The sequence below is a fragment of the Podarcis melisellensis genome, assembly GCF_964234715.1.
Source record: "Podarcis melisellensis genome assembly, chromosome: 5".
NCBI classification, from domain to species: Eukaryota; Metazoa; Chordata; class Lepidosauria; order Squamata; family Lacertidae; genus Podarcis; species Podarcis melisellensis.
Window position 1 is genome coordinate 69,920,362 of NC_138537.1, and position 23,573 is coordinate 69,943,934.

The 23,573-nt window shown below is 41.8% G+C and overlaps 1 protein-coding gene across 2 annotated transcripts in view; it reads left to right on the forward strand.

Moving 5' to 3' along the window:
- CDH23 (cadherin related 23) overlaps positions 1-23,573 on the forward strand; it is a 366,100-nt gene that overhangs the window by 210,668 nt on the left and 131,859 nt on the right. For both annotated transcript variants that reach the window (XM_081913082.1, XM_081913083.1), the window contains exons 15-19: positions 1,945-2,050; positions 2,145-2,272; positions 13,725-13,797; positions 14,704-14,820; positions 17,759-17,871. In XM_081913082.1, coding sequence (XP_081769208.1) covers positions 1,945-2,050; positions 2,145-2,272; positions 13,725-13,797; positions 14,704-14,820; positions 17,759-17,871 — 537 coding nt within the window. The remainder of the gene's footprint in view (positions 1-1,944; positions 2,051-2,144; positions 2,273-13,724; positions 13,798-14,703; positions 14,821-17,758; positions 17,872-23,573) is intronic.

The following is a 23,573-nucleotide window of genomic DNA, read 5'->3' on the forward strand; positions in this document are numbered from 1 at the left end:
GCTGAGTTGGAATAAGTAAACTTGCTTGGAGAGGGGTGCAGGTTTGTGGGATAAATCCTGAGCTTTTTATTGAGAATCCTCTAAGAAAGCTTACAGGGGAAATGAGTTCATTATGAGGTGACCCAGGTAGCTCTCACTATGCTTCAGGCCCAGGATTTACTGGATCAGATTTCATTGCCCTCCAAGTGGGAATTCCCTTGAGGCTCTCTGAATTTCAGTGATGGGATTGGAAGGGTGTTATCATTTGCCTAAGTAACCAGAGCACATGAAGCTGTCTTCCCATTACTCCTGAGTCCCTGTATCCTCTCCACTTAGGAGTTTCTTGTGAAAGCTGCAGCAACATAAATGCACCATTAAAGGAAAATGTAGCCTTACTGATAGGAGCAGCACTTCCATTTGGATGTGTTTGAAGTGCATGAGTTGAGAGCACATCTCGCTTCAGCCCTTGTTCATTGGCATTACAAAGCTTGCACAAGCTACACAAATGTAGACAAAGCAATGAGCAGAGCAGGGAAGAAAGTCGGGAAGATTTTCCATTATTTGAGCTGCTCTAAATGCAGACTCAAAAGCATATGCTCATTAGAAAGAAAGGATTCGTCTGAATGCACTCATTACTCACATTATTCTCTTTTCAGTCATTCAAGAGAGTGACTTTTGGGAGGAAGGCAGTTGGCCTGTATCTTGCTGATACGATCCTAAGCTTTCCCCTTCTGGGAGGCAATAAAGATTACATGTTTCCGTGAGCACTGTTTAGAGTAGCCTCAGGGTGTGTGTGGTTTTAAAGTGATCTTCAGAGTGTTTTCACACTGCACAGCTCCTTTCTGATAAACTGATACTCTTTGTAGGCAGGCAGTTTTCACCATCAAAATGGTTTCACTTGGTGAGCAAGGGAGTTTCAGGAAGGCCTGAGCCTGCTATTTGGTTTGTCCAGTTAGAGTTATTCCCAGCCAGCAAATCTTCCACAGCCCGTCATTAGGAGCAGATTCGTTAGGTGGAGAAGTGCTCCAGCCCTCTAGTCAAAGTGGTAACTTAGCTTTTCCTTCCCAAACATTAGACCTGCTCTTGAAGGATTGGGCAATATTGCTTATAGCACCTGTTCCAGTATCATGTGGAACCTAATCAGTCGCTATTAATTGGAAGAATGATTTCCTCACAATAAAATTGACAAGTGGAGCACTAAAACAAAAACAAAAAAACCATCAGCAACCCTACCCAGAATATGCTGCAAATTTTGCTAGAATTTCGTGGGAAATACCTGAGAAACCAACTAAAGCTAACATTTGCATTTATGCATTTCACACTTTTGTGAGGAGGAAAATGTTCCAGGGACAACACTTGGGCTTCCTTTTGCAGAAGAGATCACTATAGGCATATGGTGTTTTTGCAGCATTTGGTTCATTTATAAATATACAAGTAGGGCATAGTTGGAGGCAAGAAGCATGAGCTTCCCTATAGTAGTTGGCAAATCTGTTTCCCCATGTCAGACCCTCAGAAAAGTACTTGCACCCCACGGCACCTTCAGGTTACATCCCATCTCTCTCTCTTGTTTTCTGTCTCTCCCAAAACTGCTGTTACTGAGACTTAATTCACACACAAAGATGTTTGATCAGTCCCAACCTGCTTCAGGAGTGGGGAACTATACACCAATTTCCCTCCAGAGTCTCACATTCCAGGGATGAACTCTATACCTCAAGCCTTAGCTCCTGTTGAGGAACCATCAGCAAGCCATTCCTGAGCATTAAAATTCCCCAACAAAGAATATGGCTGGCATGGCTTGGCCAGACTCCATAAGAATATTCACACTTTTGTTTATTAATAATATTTATAATTTATTTTATTAAACACTTGGTGGTTGTGCTACAAGATCTTCTTATCTAAATGCTCCAATAACAGTAGGTAGGTAGATTAGATTAATATTAAATTATTTCTTCCATTTTTACCTAGGCATCAGATGAAGATTCTCCTCCGAACAACCAGATCACTTATAGCATTGTGAACGCTTCTGCATTCAGAAGTTACTTTGACATCACTTTGTCTGAAGGTTATGGAGGTGAGTGCAATACAGTGCATGTGTGTGCATTATGGTTCGACTTTTAAAATGCCTAATGTCAATAATTGCCAACACAGGCTTCTTGCCTTTTCAGTTATAAGCGTTGTCCGCCCTCTGGATTATGAGCAAGTTCCCAATGGTGTTATTTATTTGACTGTAATGGCTAAAGATGCAGGAATCCCACCACTCAACAGTACTGTCCCCATCACCATAGAGGTGTTTGTAAGTACAAACAATGCCTTCCATTTACGCTTCCCAAAATGTATGTTCTTGCTCTGAGCACAGGATATGGTTCTCCTGATATATTTTTTTTCTTAATTCTATTTTAGTATTAACACTGTAGTGTGTCTTGTTATTGAAGAGTGATTCCAGATGAATATTTATTGTGGGATTGTTAATAATAATAAATAATAATAAATTTTTATTTATATCCCGCCCTCCCCAGCTGAAGCCGGACTCAGAGCAGCTAACAACAGTAAAAATAACACAGTTTACATAAAATCACAATCAATTAATTGAAATACATTCTAAAATCAATTTATTCTAAAATCAATTCAGAGTCAAATTAATGGCAACCATTGGGCTAGAGTTCTGTGAGGATTACCAAAGGAGGGGGTCAGACCGTGCCTTGGCAAAAGGCCTGGTGGAACAGCTCTGTTTGCAGGCCCTGCGGAAAGTTGTCAAGTCCCGCAGGGCCCTAGTCTCTTGTGACAGAGCGTTCCACCAGATCGGGGCCACGGCCGAAAAAGCCCTGGCTCTGGTTGAGGCCAGCCTAACCTCCCTGTGGCCCGGGATCTCCAAGATGTTTTTATTTGAGGACCGTAAGGTCCCCCATGGGACATACCAGGAGAGGCGGTCCCGTAGGTACGAGGGTCCTAGGCCGTATAGGGCTTTTGTTGCTTCTTATACATGCAGTGGTGGCACCAGGGGGAAATCGGAGGGTGGCGACAGAAGGAGCAAAGTGTCTTTCTAGGTAGGCAATTTTAGGATCCCACATTTTAGGATCTCTGAAAGAAAAATAACAGTATATATCAATGACAGAGACCAGGCCAGGGTGGGGGGGAGGTAATCAAATGAGAGTTTGAGTTCCTTGTTATGGGTTGCTTGCCTCCTCTGTTCCCCTAGTGTCAGGTATGCATGCATGCAAGTTGCGGTTGTTGTTGTTGCAAAGCCCATACAGTGTCCTGGGTATTGAAACACCAGCCTAAATTCTTATTCCCCCAATTTCATCCAATTGTCCCCCCTGGATTAAGGTAAGGGAAAAATAAATGGTTATCAACAAACCCATTTGCAATATTTCAATGGCCCATTTGCAAATTAAGCCCTTGTCTAGAAGTACGCTGACTCTCAAAAGCCACAGAGCAAGGTTTGTCTGCTGCTTTCTCTTCAACCTTCCTTAAACCCACTCTTCAGCTGGAAAAGAAAAGACTGCGGGAGAGGCTTACAGATATCACTAACAAGAGAGTCCCTGCTGCTCTCAGGCTTGCAATCTAGAAGAAGAGCTCCATCTCTCTCTCTCCCCCCTATTAACTAAGCAGCTAGATGACAGTCAAGGGAAGAGCCTGATAAAATTGGTCTTTCAACAGAGCCAATAGCGATGGAGTAGCCACCAAATCTTGTAGCAGAAAGAGAAAACTTCTGGAGTTGTAGACTCAAGACCTTAATACTCCCTGGACCTTAATATTCCCTTAATCTGGAAGGTCACAATTGATTTCTATTTGGTCTTTAAAAAGAGAAATGAAGCAACACTCCTGCACTTACCCACATTCCTAAGAATGATTTCATCCTTAGTATTCTTGAAAACTGTCGCCTTGCTTTGCAGCATTCACTTGAAATCCCAGCTGTATTACTGAGGAAGGCAGAAGCTGAAACATTTAACTAAACAGTTCTAGGCATATCTCTGTTTTCATATAACTTGCCCGGAGGCAAGGCCTGTCTTTCCGTTTAGTCACTGTACAGCACCTACTTGCTTTAATTGCTTCTGCACTCTTGGCTTTTAACTACTGGTTCTCAGCATGACCCAAGGCAGGTTGCTCCAGCAGCCCTGCCACTGCACAAATATATGGTAAAGTATTAGGAAGTGAACGCGTGGGATGAAAAATTGGTAGCTATACAGTGGTACCTCGGTTTAAGAATAGCCCTGTTTACAAACTATTCGGTTTACGAACTCCGCATTAACGGAAGTAATGTCCTGGTTTGCGAACTTTACCTCGGTCTCAGAACGGAATCCGAACGGTGGAAGGGCACCGGCGGCAGGAAAGTGCACCTCGGTTTAAGAATGGCTTTGGTTTAAGAATGGACTTCCGGAACAGATTAATTTGTAAACCGAGGTACAACTGTACTGGCAGCACTGAACACTGTTGCCATTTATTTGATCATGCACAGTGTAAATAATTATGGAGTCATGGGAGTTTATCGCATCAATAGCTGCAATGTTGCAACTTGTTCACTGGCATGCATCTGCATTAAAATCAGGGCATATGAATCCCCAAATGTTGCTCCTCCAGAGATGACCTGTTTATTGAGCACTTGTCCTGATTTGCTTGCACGAATTTTGCACTCAGGTTATCCAATATCCACTCATTATTGAATATTTGACCTGATTTGTTCGTGGAGAGGTTGTGCAACTTCCCATCATGCAGTTCTTACTCTAAACCTTTTGGTCTGTTTCCCCATCACTCTCTTTACTGAAAAAATCTCTATCTCTCTCTATCTCTCTCTCTCTCTCTCTGTGTGTGTGTGTGTGTGTGTGTGTGTGTGTGTTTAAGTGGATTTGTTGCACAAGAGTGCACTCATGTTCTCTGGCCTTAGTTGGAGGCATTTTTTTCAGAACCTCAGTCATGTTCGCTGGCCCCAGTCTCCTTTCTTTCTCAGAGGAAGACTTGGAAAAGGAGAGTGCATCACATGGAATTCCATCATTTTCATTCTAGGACTTTCTAGTCCAGAGGATGTGTCGTTACTCAACTTCTCAGGCTCAAAGGGCACCCCCTTCTGCAATACTTACTGCCCCTTTCCTGACTGCAGGAGGCAGTTTCTGCAGAATCAAGCAATTAAGAAACACAGACAGCTCATCAGAAGTGGCAGGCTTAACATCAGGCCTAGACCAACCAGCCTTCACAAGACCTCAGCATGCTACTGAGGCGGCCATAGCGTTCTGTCCAAGGTGTTGACAGTCTGCTCTTTGCTATGTCTGTTGTGATCCTCCAACCCATCGTCCCCTAGGAGCCTTAAGGTGAGCCAGGAGAGATTGTTCCCAGGACAATAAGATAATGAAGGGATGAATAGCTAAGGGCATAATAGAAAATATGTAAAAAATCAATAATAATGACAAATGTTGTTTGCAACAAAATGTTGCCCTTCGGAGTTCTCTCCGCCAAGATATTTCATCCCATCCTTCCCCCACAGTAGACACTCAGCATTCTCATTCCGCATGGGATGGTTTTGCTTGGTTTGCAGGGTCTGGGTATACAAACATTGGTGTTCCTCCAGGTCTTCTAACACCTCACTATTATGCGCGGATAGTGCTGTTTTTACTTTAAAAGGGTAGGGCTTTGGAAAATGAGTTTATTAATATAGATGGCTGTGTGATTATTATTTATTTATATCCTACACTCTGCTTTTATGCATTTAAGTGACTGTCCTGGTGGTCCTAAGCATTTCCTTTATTATTATTAATTATATTTGTATACTGCCCTTCATCCGTAGATCTCAGGGCGGTTCGAAGCATAAAAATACAAGATAAAAACACAAAATACATAATAAAAACAAAATAAAGCAATACCCCCTCCCCCACCCCTCATACTACTCATCTAATTAACAACCCCTATCTTTCTTCTCCCCCTAATAAAGAAAACTTCTTGAGCCAATGCCTTCTTTTCATTTTTAGCAATTCTGTTCTTCATCCTTTCCAATCTAGCTTTTGCTCCTTTCATTTAACGGAGACTGCTCCAACTCATCTTTCCAATGAACTCCACGCAGCAAAATCTAACCATCTTCTCTTCGTGGATCTTCTTCTTCTGACTCTTCTTTCAGCCTTTGATGCAGCTGACTGCTCACTTCTTATTTCGCTTTCTTAGCTTTGGCTCCTATTGTTTTCTCATGGCTTTTGTCATGGCTGTCTCATCACTCCCTTAAGGTTTCTCTCGGTGGCTTCATTTCTTCATCTTCCCCCGCTTTTTGGAGGAGTGCATCAGGAATCAGTTCTTCTATTTGGTCCCATTGGACATGCCCTTACTGGCCTTGTCCCCTCCAGATGTTGTGCTGAGTGGGACTGCTGGGAGGGGTAGTCCAAAACACTTGGAGGCACCAGGTTGGTTATGGCTGCATTTATACATTCATTTGGTTGTTGGGATAGGAGTGTGTCAAATCTGCCTCAAGGTTCCATGTACAAAGATCAATGCAATTATCATCACCATCACCATCAAGATAGTACATTTATGCTGTTCTTTTCCTGATCTTCCTTCCCATTCTTTACAGCTTACTGCTTTATTATTATTATTATTATTGCTTCTTGGCCATTTTCAAAATCACTCACATTTGTTCCTGATAATGCTTCTGCTTGTTCTTCTCCTCAGCTTTGAAATCTTGGAATAGTTTTTTGATTCTAACTGCATAGTCATCTCATTTTTCATTACTACAGTGGTACCTCGAGTTACAGACACTTCAGGTTATAGCCTCTGCTAACCCAGAAATAGTACCTCGGGTTAAGAACTTTGCTTCAGGATGAGAACAGAAATCGTGTGGTGGCGGCGTGGCAGCAGCAGTGGGAGGCCCCATTAGCTAAAGTGGTACCTCAGGTTAAGAACAGTTTCAGGTTAAGAACGGACCTCCGGAATGAATTACGGTAAGTTCTTAACCCGAGGTGCCACTGTACAGTCAAGTACCATGTTGGTTGTGCAGTCAATCCAACAGACTTGAACCCTCTCCCATTTTAGGTACAAACCAACCATATGAGGTAGGTAGGTACAGTAACAACATGCAAACAAAAGAAACAAAGAGCAGCAGCTGTTTGCAGCACAATATTGCACTTCGGATAAAATGGAGCAGAAGGTTTGCTACACTTTTGCAGATATCATGACGAAACGTCTGCGAAAGGATGTTTTAGAAGTAAAAGTCACGTAAGGCAGCCTCAGCAACTGTTTTTCGGGAATCCCTGGGTAGGAGCTTTACAGCCCCTTCTCCCACACGTGCTTTGAAATTTAAGAATATATCATGCCTTTAGAAGCAGTACTTGGAATCTCACCCCTGCCCTCCTCTTTGGTAAAGCTGGTAGTACCTTGGAGCAGTGTGTGGAAAAGATTAAGATTCTACACTGCTCAATGGTTCTACTAACTGTGGAAGTTAAATCATTTGATAGTGAGCTTGCTCACTTCTTATTTCGCTTTCTTAGCTTTGACTCCTATTGTTTTCTCATGGCTTTCGTCATGGCTCTCTCATCACTCCCTTATGGTTTCTCTCGGTGGCTTCATTTCTTCATCTTCATGTTCCATTTGTGTTCCAACTGGCACTTTCAGCCAAGCTCAGAGAAAATCCTGCCAGCAAGTCCTTCACAAACTGGGAGCACGTGCAAAGAGAAGGAAGAGGGGAAACACACTGGGTGTCTTGACTGCAGAACGACTTCATTTCCCTCTATGTGAAGTTCAAGAGGATTAAATGAGTAAATTCTCTGGTTTCCGTCCCTCCCCACCACCAGAGATCTAAAGGTGCCTGAAACCAAGCCGCTCTGATTCTGACATGAATATCAAATGCACATTAGCCCTTGAAGTGATTGAAATTATCAGTCATTCAATCAATCACAGCCAGCTGTTTATTTTTCAAATGCTAGCTGTCCCCAGCTGCTGTTGTCCTGAATCCTGATGCAAACATTCTTATCAGGGATGGTGATGTACACAAATATATATTTATTGGTAGCAGAGTTGTGTTACTGTTACTCCACAGGATTAAACCAGATTGTCAAAGCACAACAAGTATTTTGATTCAAGAAAACTCAAGCTCAAAATAAAGTATCGGCAGTGGAGTTTGCTCTCTTGATAACCTTTCAATCTTAGCTGCATCCTAATAAGATCTGACTTCCAAGTGGCAGCATTTTATTGACCAAAGAGTTGGTGAAGATCATTGTTGCTACAAGATTTGTCTGACTTTCTCTCTTGTCCCCGACATAAGATTGGAGGGGGGAGTAAGAAAGAAGCAGCAAAGGGGTTTAATTGAGGCTAAATACCTCCTTCCCATAGCTGCTCTTTGGACAGTGTAATCCCATCTGTCTAAAGACCACACTTGAAAAGGTCATTTCCTTCTAGTTGATTTTGTACATGGGTGATTTTTAAGTAGCTGTCACATTCTGCACTTTTGACCAAAAGGAATTTTCTCTTTCAACTGGAAGGGGGTGGGGGTGGAATATGATGATGGTGATGAATTGTCTCACAGTGGTACTTAAGGAGCTGAAATGAAGGAGCAAGTATGATTGCATGTGTGTGAGAGAGAGAGACTGTCTAAGATGGTCCATTTTTTCAGCCTTAGCTTGTTGATTTTTAATAAAGAAATGAAACTCGTGTTGTAGATTTTCCATTAGGGGACAATAAGCTTTCATAGAGGGAGTTACTGAATTAGAACTAATATTAAGCATGATACCAGCATCCTTGGAAATACCACCACTAATAAGTTTCTCTCCAGCTCTCATTTGCTGACATTCTAGGTGCCATTTTGTTCACTGAGCCAATAACTTTAACTACGCTTAAGTATATCATAAAGGAGACATATTCATTTGTGTTGGACACTGTTGATTTACAAACTTCTTCATCCCAGAGCCACTGCTAGAATTTCCTGTCTGGTGGCATAGATTAGTAAGAGAGAGAGGACTGAATGCTCGCTGGAAATCCACCCCCTTGGAATCCTTAGGCCAAATGTTAAAGTCTCAGTTCTACTTCTCTGTATGTTCAAAGGCTGAAGTACTTTGTCTCTCACCAACACAGTGCTATCCATGAAACTGTATCCAGTGTTGTTTGTGCATAAGGGCTCTAGAATAGCTTGCAGAGACTTAAAAGGGTTTTAAAGGAAAATACAGCTTTCTAGTAGCTTGGATGGCACCTTGTAGGCCTTCTTCTGACAACTCCTGCAGCCCAGCTGGTGCTAAACATATTGCTCTGTTTCCTTTGGGCTACATCAGTGAAGCTAAACTTGTCTTGTCGTCTGGGCAGCCTAGGACCTCCATACACACAGCACTAGGACTGCACCCCAGAGAAGTCACTTCAGTGCAGCTAATGCCGCAAAAACAACGTGGGAGACAGCAGTTACAACTTTCCAGTCTCTGCAGCCACAGCAGGCGCTGTGATTCCCTAGTGGTTTGACTTTGCCCCCTAGCGGTGCACTTCATTATTGACAGATTCCAACAAGTGGCTTGAAGGCGATATTTCAAAGACCTCATTGCCCACAGCTGCAGATATTACAGGGCCATTCCTTTCTACTATGAAGTGGTTCCTTTTTGTGGCCCTAGCACTACCTTGATAATTTCAGTTTTGTATGTATTATAGCAGAGTTAAAACGGACACCCATAAAGCATGACTAGGGTTGCTGATTCTGAAAGAGACATGTATACATTTTGGTGTAACTGTGCTGCAGGTACCTGAAATGAATAATGAAAAAGTCTCCACAGACACACTTAAAGCAGGTTGTTGTTGTTTTGTTTTTAATTAAAGGTTGGTTGCTTGTCCACTTGATAAAAGGAAGAAAATACAGGGCATTTCCTCTCTGTCCCAGCAGTACTTAGTACGCCCTTTCTCTCCAGCAACCAGTAGATATTCTTTCATTTTGGTTACATACTCAAGCTGGTATCTCAGTAACCTCCTGTATATGCTTAAAATGCTTCAGCACGCACCTAAGGGCTTTTGTAGTTTTCAGCTATGACTACAGCTATTGAATGGCTCTCCCTGCTTTTGAGAGTGAAGTATTCAAATGAATACATTCACACAGACACACACATCTTCTCGCAGCAGAGAAGGCTGCTACCAAATCTCCTTATTCTCTAGTAAGCAAGACTAGAATTTCTCATATACACTTTGCTTAGATATGGGCGTAGAAAAGTATTCCAAGTGGGGATTTAGCATCCTTACTTAGATGGATTTTCCGTGTTACTCTCTTCCTCCTCCAAGGATGTGCAGAAAAAGGTGAAGCTTCATGCAGTTGGAGCTATCCATGATGGATCTACTTTATAGTGTAGGGAGAACAATGCACAGTATTGGGCATTGCAGAAATCATGAGTGATGAAAAGCCTGATTAAAGACCACCTGCTCCAAGCAAAAATAGCAGAGGATGGCAATTTAATTATAGTATGATGGGCATCACTGGCATGTGAAATTACATAAAATATCAACTTTAATAGCAAATACATCAGTCAAAGTTTAAGGGCTAGGGTAGCAGTTCCCTCTATATAAAAATGTGGCAATTTTTTATTCTTCTTCAGTTATAGCTTCAGTTATCTCTTCTTTTTTAGACTAGGCCTTTTTCTTGAGTAACATTCAGAAAGTCTATGTTTAAATATAAAGCTGATTTATTCGTCTTCGTATATAATTTTTTTAAAATATTATGCAAATTGTGTATATTGGTCTGAGACGAATTGAAAAGTAAAGTATCTTTATATTAATAAAGATTGCAGTCTTTCTCTTAAAAACAGAATAAATTATATTTTTATTAAGCTTTACATTTTGGAATATTTAAAATACATGCATTCTTCACCTCAGATAACTGATTAGAAGGGGGGGTGAAATTACTAGTAAAAAATACAGTCATTTTATATTTTGAATAATAGCTGACTAGCTAGAAACTGGGAATGATTTGATATTTCATTTCAGTATTTTAAGTCCTCCCTAGAACTGTTTTTCTTTCTGTAATAATGTTAATTTGATTGCAGAGCAATGATTGGGAAATCGGGTTTCTTTTGTCCCTCTGGAAAAAAAATACATGCTAGAAAGTAAAATTTTAATGGGTAGGAAAATACACATACACACACATTTGTATACAGTGGTACCTCAGGTTAAGTACTTAATTCATTCCGGAGGTCCGTACTTAACCTGGAACTGTTCTTAACCTGAAGCACCACTTTAGCTAATGGGGCCTCCTGCTGCTGCCGCGCCACCGCAGCACGATTTCTGTTCTCATCCTGAAGCAAAGTTCTTAACCTGAAGCACTATTTCTGTGTTAGCGGAGTATGTAACCTGAATCATATGTAAGCTGAAGAGTATGTAACCTGAAGTACCACTGTACAAGCTTAACTAAACTAATTGGTAAGAAGGGGTGAGGGAAGCAAATAGCAAAGCTAGTGATAATTTGGGAGAGCATTCAAGGCAGGAGACTAATTTAGCCCAAACACTTTATGTTACACAGTGATCTAAGGATCTGGTTTTGAATCCTGTAAAAATAAATTCCCATCCTAACAGGACGTATATGAAGTTTTCGGCCATTTTCGGCTGAAAATTTCTTTTCTGGATATCCTTAAAAAAAAACAAAAAACCATTGTGGATCAGATTATTGGAGAATGAGGGACATGGTTTGGTGAAATTAAATATTTAATTAAACCATCTAATTGTCGACATTTTCCCACTGCAAACTTTTGTTTCTGAAAAGTTTTATGCCTACTGTCAGAACAATTAATCCCCACAAATACTATGCTGAATGGAAACATTTTTATTTAATGACCACATTTTTTTGCCAGTGAATTCTATACATTCCCTTTCACTGTTTCTCCTGGTCTCCTAGTCACTTTTGTGACAAGAAGAAAAGAAAGAAACATCAAAGATAGAAAGTACAAAAATCTCTAGGTCGAGCCTAGAATGATGAAAGCATGGTGCCTTTGTCTCCCTACAGTGTCTCCAGTCCAGATACAGTCACAATGCGTTCTAAGGATGTTTTCACATATTGTCAGGCTTATGTGCAGATGTTCTTCATTTGAAGCAATGTGTGTGCAGTGGAAACTCTTTTTTTGGGGGGGGAGTGTAGAGATATTGCTTCTCCAGCCTGTGCGTCCATTGCGAGAGAACCCAGCATATACAAGCTACAATTGGCAATGTTGTTAAATGCCTAACTTTCTGTTAGCTAGAGGCCAGTCTATTACTTTTTATCTCTTCAAGCTTTAAGGCACTATTGACAATGGGATTTTTGAAGTATTGGCTTCTACTATTACATATTTTGTTGTGCTCTTGAAACAGGTGTGGGTATCAAGATGGAGTTTGAACTATAAAAATAGAATAATGTTCTGAATGCGGATAACATAGAATCTGTGAAGGTTTGTGTATGCTCTTCACAATAAGCACCCTCTGCTCACTCAGAGAGATATTTACAGTTCTTTATTTTACATATGTACCAGCAGCACAGTACAACTTATGCATCCGAATCATCTGGTTCAGATTCAGGGAGTTGTCTTCTCCTGCTTCTCCTCCAACAGAAGAGGCAGGCAAGCCTCATGGGACGTCTCTGATCCTTGCACAGGAATAGGCTCTCAGTCTGTCTCTGAGCTCCCTGTGTGGTGCTGCTTCAGCATTGGAGAGCCTTGACACCTCCTGGCTCCCTCCAGCTCTCTCCCCCTCTCCCCCTTTCGTCATTTCCTGACCGTCTCCTTCTGACTGTTCCCGTTCTGACTCTTCTCCTCCCCCCAGCTCAAAGGCTTTCCTTCGCAGTCCCATGACAGGATCATAGAATTGTACGATTGGAAGAGACCCAGAGGGTCATCTAATCGTTTAACCCACTGCAATGGAGGAATCTCAACTAAAGCATCCATGTCAAATGGCCATTCAACTTCTGCTTAAAAACCTCCAAGGAAGGAGAGTCCATCACCTTCTGAGGGAGTCTACTCCACTGTCAACAGTTCATTAGTACATTTCTGAGCACAATTCAAAGTGTTGGTGCTGACCTTTAAAGCCCTAAACGGCCTCGGCCCAGTATACCTGAAGGAGCATCTCCACCCCCATTGTTCAGCCCGGACACTGAGATCCAGCACTGAGGGCCTTCTGGTGGTTCCCTCATTGGGAGAAGTGAGGTTATAGGGAACCATACAGAGGGCCTTCTCGGTAGTGGCGCCTGCCCTGTGGAACACCCTCCCTTCAGATGTGAAGGAAATAAGCAGCTATCTTATCTTTAAAAGACATCTGAAGGCAGCCCTGTTTAGGGAAGTTTTAAATATTTAATGCTGTATTGTTTTTAACACTCAATTGGAAGCCTCCCAGAGTGGCTGGGGAAACTCAGCCAGATGGGCGGGGTATAAATAATACATTGTTGTTGTTGTTAATTTCATAAAAAAGTTCTTCCTGATGTTTAGTCGGAAGTCAACTTTATTCCGATTGCTCAGTCTTCAAGACAGATTCCCTATCTCCCCGTGACTTTGGAAACAGGTGTAGAGGGTCATCTGTTATTGCAGCTTGAAATGCAGAATTGTTTCCTCAATGTTCATTCCATGTTTTGTTCTGGTGGCTCAGTGTTCAGATTGTGTCAAAGTTTGTATTATATTAACAAAATAAAATGGGATGCTGAACAAAATAGTAGTTAAAAACCAAATGTGTCGCTTTTTTTCTTCCAATATATGAGACTGCGCTGTGTTTTGAGGTGTTTTGCATCATGCTTCATCGTAACATTATTTCTGCTAGGTTAGATGTTTATGTTGTGTGCTGTTTTTTCTCTTTTATCTTCGTAGGATGAAAATGACAACCCGCCCACGTTCAGCAAGCCTTCCTATGTCATCACAGTCATGGAGGATATTATGGCAGGTTTGTGAGCTGCTCCTGTCATTTCTGACACTGCCTTGTTTCTCTAAGCAATAGTTAAGACTAATCATAGTTCTGAGCCCTGACATAACAGCAAACACGGTTCGTTGAAAACAAGTGGAAACTTCCAATCTCCTCTTTGTAACCACAACATAAACTAGATCATCATTTAGTGCTATGTTCACACCAAGTCAAGCTGTTCCTTAGAATACAGCTCAAGCCATAAAATTCTGTCTTTTTGGGAGCCATGTGCCCTACCTGTCTCTCTGCTTGCTGCATTCCTTGGCTACTTGAAGGAAAATCACTTTTCATGTACAAATCTTGAACCGGAAATTAAAATAAGGCTGCAAGCCTAAGCATGTTTACTTGAAAGTCAGCTCCAGCAAAACCAATAGGACTTATTTCAGGACCAATATGTTTCAAATGAGAACATTAAAACAAAATCTGCCATTATTATTTCCCTCCCAGAAATCTAACGTTTTCCACAGAACGACCCCACCCCCCTCTGAAATTCACTTTGCTCTTCTGTGCCCCTCTCAGCATATATTCTGGTACAGTAGGTGATATTATTCCCATTCAGTGTCACCTGCCATAGAGTGATAGGATGAATTTAGTAAGTGGCAAATGTGGAATATCCTTACTACTTAATAAGCACTTTCACTTACTCTTTAGAACACATTAGCTTACATTAAGGGGGGGGGACCACACCATGTTTCAGTGAATACAGTAGCAAAGTAATGGTAGAAAGTCTTAACCACTTGGTTACTTATCTGTACTAGGCTTATGTTCCAATGATATCTTCAATCCTAAATCAGATTAATTTCAAACTAGTCTAATTTGGCTGATAAATCAAGCGAGTGGTGTGCCTGCAAAATGAGAATCCCCATCACCTTATTATTTTTCTCCAAGGAGCAACAGTGCTGTTTCTAAACGCCACTGATTTGGATCGGTCAAGAGAATATGGCCAGGAGTCCATTATCTACTCACTGGAAGGGTCTTCTCATTTTCGAATCAATGCTCGCTCAGGTAAGCACAACCACAATATTCTTTTTCCTTCCATGCTTAGTCCATCATCTCTTTGCAATTGCTATCTTTATTCTCTTCTGTCTCTTCTACTCTCCCTCATTTTTGCCATGCTGCCCAGCCACAAAAGAAACAAACTAAGTCTTTTGAGTGTCAAAATAATGACTCTTCAGCACATTATAATTCCCATAAAGTGTAATCATAAGGCTATTTTTGTGACATTCTTCAAGGTGGGTGTGCAAATTTCCCATAATCCAAATCTACACATACTCTACAAATCAAGGCAGATTGCCTTAAGGTACGGAAAACTACACCAGGATAAAGCAATCTTATCAGTGCTGTTCTCGGGGTCTCCCTAGTTTTCATACTGAAAATTTAAAATATTCTAATTAGGGATGGTGGGATTATTATTTTTTCAGAGAGAGGGATTTTTAGATTCTTCTCTTATTCCTTCACCTAGAAAAAGAAAAAGAAATTCTCAAACTATTCCCCATCATTTTTTGTCATTCCTCCACCCACAATGCCAAGGAACGGCCCCTGGTCCAGGGCCCTGTAGAGGATGTAGAATGAAGACCAGATGCTGAGACTTGTAGGGGGGAAAGAAAAGCGCTGTGCTATTGCCACTGCTGATGGTGAAACTTTTGGAGAATTTATTCTCCCCTGGAGAATTGCAACGTGTTTTCCCCAATTTCTCTTAACACAAATACAGTGCAGAACTTTGAGATGCTACTTCCACTCAAAGCACTGTATTTTTTGCTCCATAAGACGCACCTGACCATAAGACACACCTAGTTTTTAGAGGGGGAATGCAAGGAAAAAAATATTCTTTAAAGTGACGGGCTGCCCTTCTCCCTCCTCGGGGAAAAGCCCCCAAGAGCCACACACACTCTCCTCGTGGCTCTTTAAAGGGAGCGTGGCTCTTGTGGGCTTTTCCGGGAGCTGGGGGAAGGGACTGAGGGGCTGCCCTCTGTCCCTTCCCCCACCTCCCGGAAAAGCCAACAAGAGCCGTGCACTCTTCAAAGGGAGCGCGGCTCTTGGGGGCTTTCCCGGGAGGTGGGGGAAGGGACAGAGGGGCTAAGCCAGAAGCTAGCACTCCCTCTTGCTGTTCTGGCTTCTGAGGTAGCCGCGCAGCCTGCATTCGCTCCATAAGACGCGCACACATTTCCCCTTACTTTTTAGGAGGGAAAAGGTGCGTCTTATAGAGCGAAAATTACGGTATGCACGAGCCACAAGATTCAGTTGGGACCTGGAATTGGCACTTCAGAAAACAGCCCACCTTGATCCAAAGTGGTTTATAGGCTGTCCAGTTTGCCCTGAGGTCCAGCCAAGTTGGCTTTGTTCCCCATTTACAACTGGGAAATAATAATAATAATAATAATAATAATAATAATAATAATAATAATGGCTATAGTTTTATTTCCTTTTGACCAGGGATGGGGAACATTTTTCAGCCTGAGTGTCACATTCCCTTCTAAGGATCTCATTTACTGATCTGGCCACTACAGGTTCTCCTATCTTCAGTGGTAAAGCAGGTTCTGGGCTTTTTCGGAGGGGGCACCATATAAGTTTTAGGAGCAAGATAAAGTAACACATTCTGAAGTTTTAATCTGCTGGGGTTTTAGAGATACAATACTTAATGTTGTTTGTTTGTTTGTTTTAAAACAAATATGTTCATGTAGAGTTATCCAGACTGAATATTGATATTGTGTTTGCTTATCATTATCATATCCCTTGATGAGACAGGATATTATTATTATTATTATTTATTATTATTATTATTATTACTTTTGCTATTTTCATTCTAGATCGCTGGATAGCGATGTTTTAGCCCAAGTACAAAAAGTTCACCATAGGTCACATTTTCCTAATTTCCAAGTAATTTGGAAAAAAGCTTAGCAAGGTTTTTGTTACGAGAGCAAGTTCAGCCATGATGACCCTCCTTGTTGAAATATTCTGTAGGGAGATAGATGCATTCAGAAGGGAGGAGAAATGAAGAAACATAATATTTCAGTTCTGTGGTTTAGGAACAGAAGAACTTTTCCGTACAAGTATCCTCACTGAAATTAGCTGAAACTGCTCTGTGAAGGTGTGCCTAATTGGATGTAACTTTGTGGGCAAAGTAGAGCAATCCATCACTGAGACACACTATTTTTTTATTTAAAAAATCCCCCACTGATTAATTTTTCCCCCCAGTCTACAGATTAATGGATATCACAGGAACTTGGGAGGCAAATGTATTTTAGTAAAACCTTTGACCTCTTGCAGTTCTGTAATCTAGATTAGTTTTTAACCCCATCTCTGATATATCTGCTGTGAGAAGCACCCTACACCGAAGAGAACTGAAATGCACAATTGTAGAAGCTAAATTCTAGGGGTGGGGTGCTGGGACTTCGGAAGGGCTGGCAAATAGATTATCCCATCTGGTTTAGCGCAGACATTTTTGGTCCATTTCAGCAAAATGGCTGTAAAAGAAAGTCCAATTAGAGGAAAGTCCTGCAGCATCAGATAATTAAAGAAGTAAATCAGATAATTAAAGAAGTAGGAGGTAGAGGTCCAGTTTCCAGGTATCACTAAAGCTTTGCCAAAGGCATACATTTGAAGGAAACCCCTTCAAAAAAGGGGGGGGGGAAGAATCATGGGATGACCAACTTGGATGGCCTCTGAATGTCTGATAATGGGAATCATAAGTGTGTAGAGTTCTATTACCCTCCATATCCTGCTTGTGTAGCCTTCCTGTAGGTATCTGGTTGGCCCCTGTGCAACCAGGAGCAGACAGGCTTTTCTTCTCATCCCACAGGGCTCTTCCTATGTCCCTAGGTGCTTTTCTCTGTGACCTATAACAAAGAAAACTCTTTCCTGTCTCCTGTATGTTGCTGAACCACAAACATTCAACCTACGAGCTCTCCCTTCTCCTTTCACCTTCCTCTCTTGCCTTCTGCAGGGGAAATCACCACAACATCTCTGCTGGACCGGGAAGCTAAATCTGAATACATACTCATTGTGCGAGCAGTAGATGGCGGTGTGGGTCACAACCAGAAAACAGGCATTGCCACTGTGAGTTGAAATTATTCATTTCCCCTGCCGTGATGTGTGTTGTGTTGTTGTTTTAAAATCATGATGCACATTGCTGGGCTGCAGCGGCCATCATCCCTGACTACAGTGGTACCTCTGGTTACAGATGTTTCAGGTTACGCATTTTTGGGTTGCGCACTGCGCCGAACCTGGAAGTACTGGAACTGGTTACTTCTGGTTTTCGGCACTTGTGCATGCACAGAAGTGCTAAATTGCGCTTTGCGCATGCGCAGAAACACCGAATCGCAACCCACACATATGCAGACATGGTGCTGCAGGTTACGAATGCTGCAGGTTGTGAACGTGCCTCCCACATGGATCATGTTCGCAACCCAAGGTTCCACTGTATTGGCCAGACTGTTTGGGATGGATGGAAGTTGGTACCCAGTATCATTTGGAAGAACAATCAACTCTTTTCAACTCTGTGAAGCAGCACGTTAACTGGGTTCCTTCTTGCCCAATACCACCCAAGCCTACATAAGGAAACTGAAATGATCTCTCACCCGCCTGCCTCCAGTCCCAGTTTTATTTAAATACCTTGCAAGGAAAAGGGCTTCTTTGGCTGTGAAGGGTTGTCCTCAAGGAGTGATTTATCTTGGATTGTTAAAAAGAGACTGAAGGCAACAGGGAGAGAAAGATGCTGCTACCAGCAGTCATCTTGCCTCAGCCTCCAGGAGGCAATCAATATGCACCCAAGCAAGGCCACTGCTCTGCAGAGCCAAGCTGGCATGCTCAACATGGCAGCCAAAGCCTGCCTTTCCCAAAATGAATGTGCGCATAGGAGTGGAGAGGGCGAAAACATGATTAAGAACAGAAGCAGAACTATTTTGTTATTGCTGGGAAGGAAAGCAAGAGACACAGCACAGAACGCACATGCAGACATGGTCCTTTCCTGAAATATTTTCCCTTCCCTTTTATTAGCTGGTGTCCTTTGGCAATTTCCTTTCTTTTGTATCAGTATTGCTGCTTTCAAGCCTCTTCTCATTTGCTCTTGGTATTTGCTCTCTCTCTGTGCGTGTGTCTTGTCCTTTTTCTTTTTTTCTTCCCTTCTCGTTTTTTAGTGTGTTATTTTTCCTATCCATTCACACATTACAGTATTACAGAATGAGTAAGCTGGGTCCCTGCTGGCCAGATACTCTTCAAACAATCAGCCACTGCTCAGTCTACCAGGTGACTGCCCCAGGGCACCTAACTAATAGGAATTTCAAACACTTTAAATAATTTACCAGGGCGGTGAGAAACCAAGGCAACTGTCTTGATTGCATGTCTGAGCTTCTCTGGTGTGCTCCTGGCACTATATTCTCAGGGCACAAAATCCCATAAGTTGCTGCACCAAATTATCACCGCCCGCCCCCCTTTCTCCCCTTTCAACTTTCTTATCAAAGATTGCATTTTCAAAGGAATTAATTTTTTTGTTGGCTTTGCCAGATCTCCAGAAATAGCTTGGTGATATCATGCCTGTGTCTGTCTTAGAAATGTGTATAAGTGCTTTCCAGGTAGTATTTTTAAACTATAGAAATGGCTTGTTTGGGACTATTTCAGCAGGAATTTCCTGTCAAAGTCTCGTCAGATGAGCAGGGACTACTTTTTCAAAATGGATTTTCTCCCATTTAAAGCCTTCAGAGGGCTAGTTCACATATGCATGTTCAAAAGTCCTTATCCATTTTTACTGCTGAGTTGTTTAGGAATATACCAAGAAAAAAGCACACCAAGAACTCAGGCCAATGTAAGTTTCAATAGTGGGAGTGGTCCCTACAAAACGCATTCAGGTGGGCATTATCAACATGTGGATTGAAAGATGATCGAGTGCGGAATTGAGAAGGTGATATCTGGGAATTGCCAAAATGGCATCTTAATTTTACAAGGCGTATAATTTTGAAGATGTCAATTACGCACTTGATCATCTTTCAACCCACAAATCGATAATGGCCGCCTGAATGCGTTTTGTAGGGACCACTCCCACTATTGAATGCATTTTGTAGGGACCACTCCCACTCATTGGCCTGAGTTCTTGGTGTGCTTTTTGGGGTATATTTAATAACAAGAACTCCAACTTATTTAGAGTTGTTTAGGAAGGCATGTAATTGGCAGTGTGTTGGCTAGGGTATTTGGGTGTCCCCTAGTTTGTCTTGTATTTCTTGTATGGGTTTATTATTTTTGTTGAAGTCTAATAGAAGATAGAAGCTTTTGGCTTGCCATGTATTTACTGGTATATGAAAACAATTATCAGCTATAGATAATTTTATCTATAGCTGATCCTTTACCACAGCTACAATTTTCATATTACCCCGTGCCAATTAATATACATTCAGCTGTGTTGAAAATCAAATGGTACACATGTATGTATAGACCAAAACTGAAAGAATCTTCCAACTCCCACTACCAATAATTCATTTTTTAGTCTTGGGTAAGTTAACGGGATCCCTCTACCTTACAACTTGACTTGCCTTCCTCTGGTTTTTGGAGTGAGGCGGGATTGACACCACTTTCTCCTTCCACTTTCTCCTATCTTGATCAGATTTGTCACTTTCTTCCATTTTCCTTCCTCTTCTTAAATCTCAATGGCATTGCATGGCCCTTCTTAAAATGCCCAGAAGGAGCTGTGTTTAAATTGTTCAGGAGTATCGTGTCATTGCAAATACCAATTTGCTGTAATGCTGTATAGCTTTACTATATGTGTGCAAGTGCTATATTTATCACAGCGACTAACAAAACAAGAGATTAATTTCTCATAGTGAAACATTTCAGCTTTCAGTTGCTCTGAAATGATGTGTTTGTGTGACATAGATATAAAAAAAACTGCTACGAGTGGGTAATAATAATAATAGTTTTATTGTTTATGCCCCGCTTATCTGGCTGGGTTTCCCATGTCAGACATAAAAAACTTCCCTGAACAGGGCTGCCTTCAGATGTTTTCTAAAAGTTGTGTCATTCTTTATTTCCCTGACATCGGATGGGAGGGCGTCCCACAGGGAGGGTGCCACGGCTGAGAAGGATATGGAAGCAGCATTTTTAGAACTTCTGGTGATGTTCCTGCTTTGTGAAGTTTTTGCTCACATTCCTGTATAGGACCAGATGTATAGGAACAGTTAGAATTGTAGCTGATAAAATTAGTAACGCCACTCTGTTGCTTCACGGCACTGTCCACACCCAGGGGTGCAATTTAGGTAGGCTGGCAGACAGTCTCCCTTGTGTACTGTATAATCATGCCAAAGCCCCCAATCCTTCTGTTTAGACACAAGTGACTATTGGTGTTTTGTAGACAGTACTGCTAAAGTTATCTAGGTGTAAAAGAAAAAGAAAAAGATTGCAACAGATGTTCTTAGCATACATTGGGGTTTTTTGTTTTGCTTTTTTTGTGAAATTGTACCCTTTGAACCTCATTGAATTCCTCTGCAACCCTGCATACACACACAGCTAAAATCTCCTGTGCCAAATCTTCCCAGTCTCAGATGGTGCTGCTGTTCCTCAGTCACCAAGTGTTAACTGCAGGCATAAAGGTAGCCTTTACTCTTCACAGACTGCTTGTGTGAGAACAGCCCACTTTGCACAGGCTAATAAACCAGACTAATAAACCAGTACTAGTGGCTCTCTGGGAATAGCACTGGTGGCATGTTTTTCTTCTTGATTATAATTTATTTTCAGTTTCTGCCCACGATGATGAAATATACTGGACTCCATAGGAGATACACAATAACAGTGTAATTACCTCCTATTTGCCATGTTGACTGATTACCCCCTGAGCTAGCCTCTTAGCACTATTGAGAACATGAATATGAACATGATTGTAGAAATGCACACCTGTCTTACTGTTTCAGCTTGGAAGGAAAAAGCAGCAGGAGCTTTTAACAGTGTGACCGTATACCTGCCTACTCTGAAGTAAGCCCCAGGGAGTTCAGAAGGGCTTACTTCCAGGTAACTTCTAGGTGCAAGGTCTTCCGCAATGGAGGTTTTTGCCCCCCTCTTCCCACGTGCCCCCTGCTCCCCACCACCACCAGCTGGCTTCAGGAGGGTCGAGCAGACCCCCAGAATAGCATGCAGCAGGGAGGAGAGGGGAGATTGTTGCATCTAGCAAGCTGGAATGCTTGTACTGACAGAACAATCTACTTAGTGCTATGCAGAATTCCTCCCTAAATATGTTCTTAAAATTCCAATTTATTATAGGTGCCAATTTAGCTGAAGGCTAAAGGGAGTGTAAGAACCTGAAGCTCAAACAGAAGATTTTTGGGAGTGAGTTTTTTCCAGCTGTTAACATTCTGGCATTGTCATAGGAGCAAAGAGCCTCACTAGGTTTAAAACAGACTTTGATAAATTTATGAATGACGCTGCGTGGCTCCTTCTCTGGTCTTTTGGGTTCTAGGAAGATTCCCCTTTATCTCTCAGTTGAACGCCTCCCTGCCCTTTTCTTGTGCCCTCTAGCACTACAGCTAGAGAAACTAGGTTGACTACCCATCTAAATTTATTTTGAAGTGATTTGATACATGAATTTCTCAGGACAAATATACTGTACAGAGATGGTGACAATGTGTGTGTTGTTGTTGTTTTGTGTGGAGCCGCATTAGATTGCCGCCCCCCCCCCCCGGGCTAGAGTAAGGACCAGACACAAGTTGTTGTTAAAACAATCCACCACAACTCCATTGATTACAGAGAAGTAAGCAGAATTGGCATGGCACAGGAGTCTTCAAGTACACCTTCCTTCTGAGGGAGTGGGTCACTGGGAGAGGGTCTTCTCATTTGTGGTGGCCTGTTTGTGGAATTGTTCCCCAAGGTAGGCTCACCTGGTATCTCAAATGATCTATTTTTATATTGTAAACCGCCCTGTGATCCTTGGATGAAGGGTGCTATAGCAATATAAGAAATAATATTAACAATACAATGGTATCTCGGGTTACAGACGCTTCAGGTTACAGACTCCGCTAACCCAGAAATAGTACCTAGGGTTAAGAACTTTGCTTCAGGATGAGAACAGAAATTGTGTGACGGTGGCGCAGCAGCAGCAGGAGGCCCCATTAGCTAAAGTTGAACCTCAGGTTAAGAACACTTTCAGGTTAAGAACGGACCTCCAGAACGAATTAAGTTCTTAACCTGAGATACTACTGTATCTTTTTTGTCTGCCAGTCAAAGCCTTTTTATTTTCCCAGGCTTTGGGTAGCTGATGTATTTCTACTTTGCTTGTTTTATTGATCCTTGCTTTTACTCTGCTTTTTTAATCTGTTGCCTTGAACATTTTAATTGAAGACTATTATAAAACAATTTCAATCCATTAAATAAATAAACAAACCACAATGGCGCCCATTCATTTGGTACTGGTAGATAGGATGGCCAAAAAGGAATGGTTTGCTGTGGACAATCCATTTTTCAGAAGCTCCTCCATGTCAACTTGTACCTTTTGTGTTCCAGTTCTTCCCTTCTGCTAGTCTGATATGTAATGACACTACTCTGATCTGCAGCTTGGTGTTTGGCCATATAAACACTTCTGACAGGAGCTAACAACATTGGTGCTAAACCACACTGCCAAAAAAAATAATAGTCATGTATATGAAATTTAAACCAAAGCCTCAGAAGTTCAGCCAAGGAATAGAAGCGACATGTGACTTTTAAAGTTAGCACTCCCTACTTTGTACTGTATAATCCAGTAGCAGAGGAATTACTCAGCAAATTGTGAATAACCCAGACAACAATAA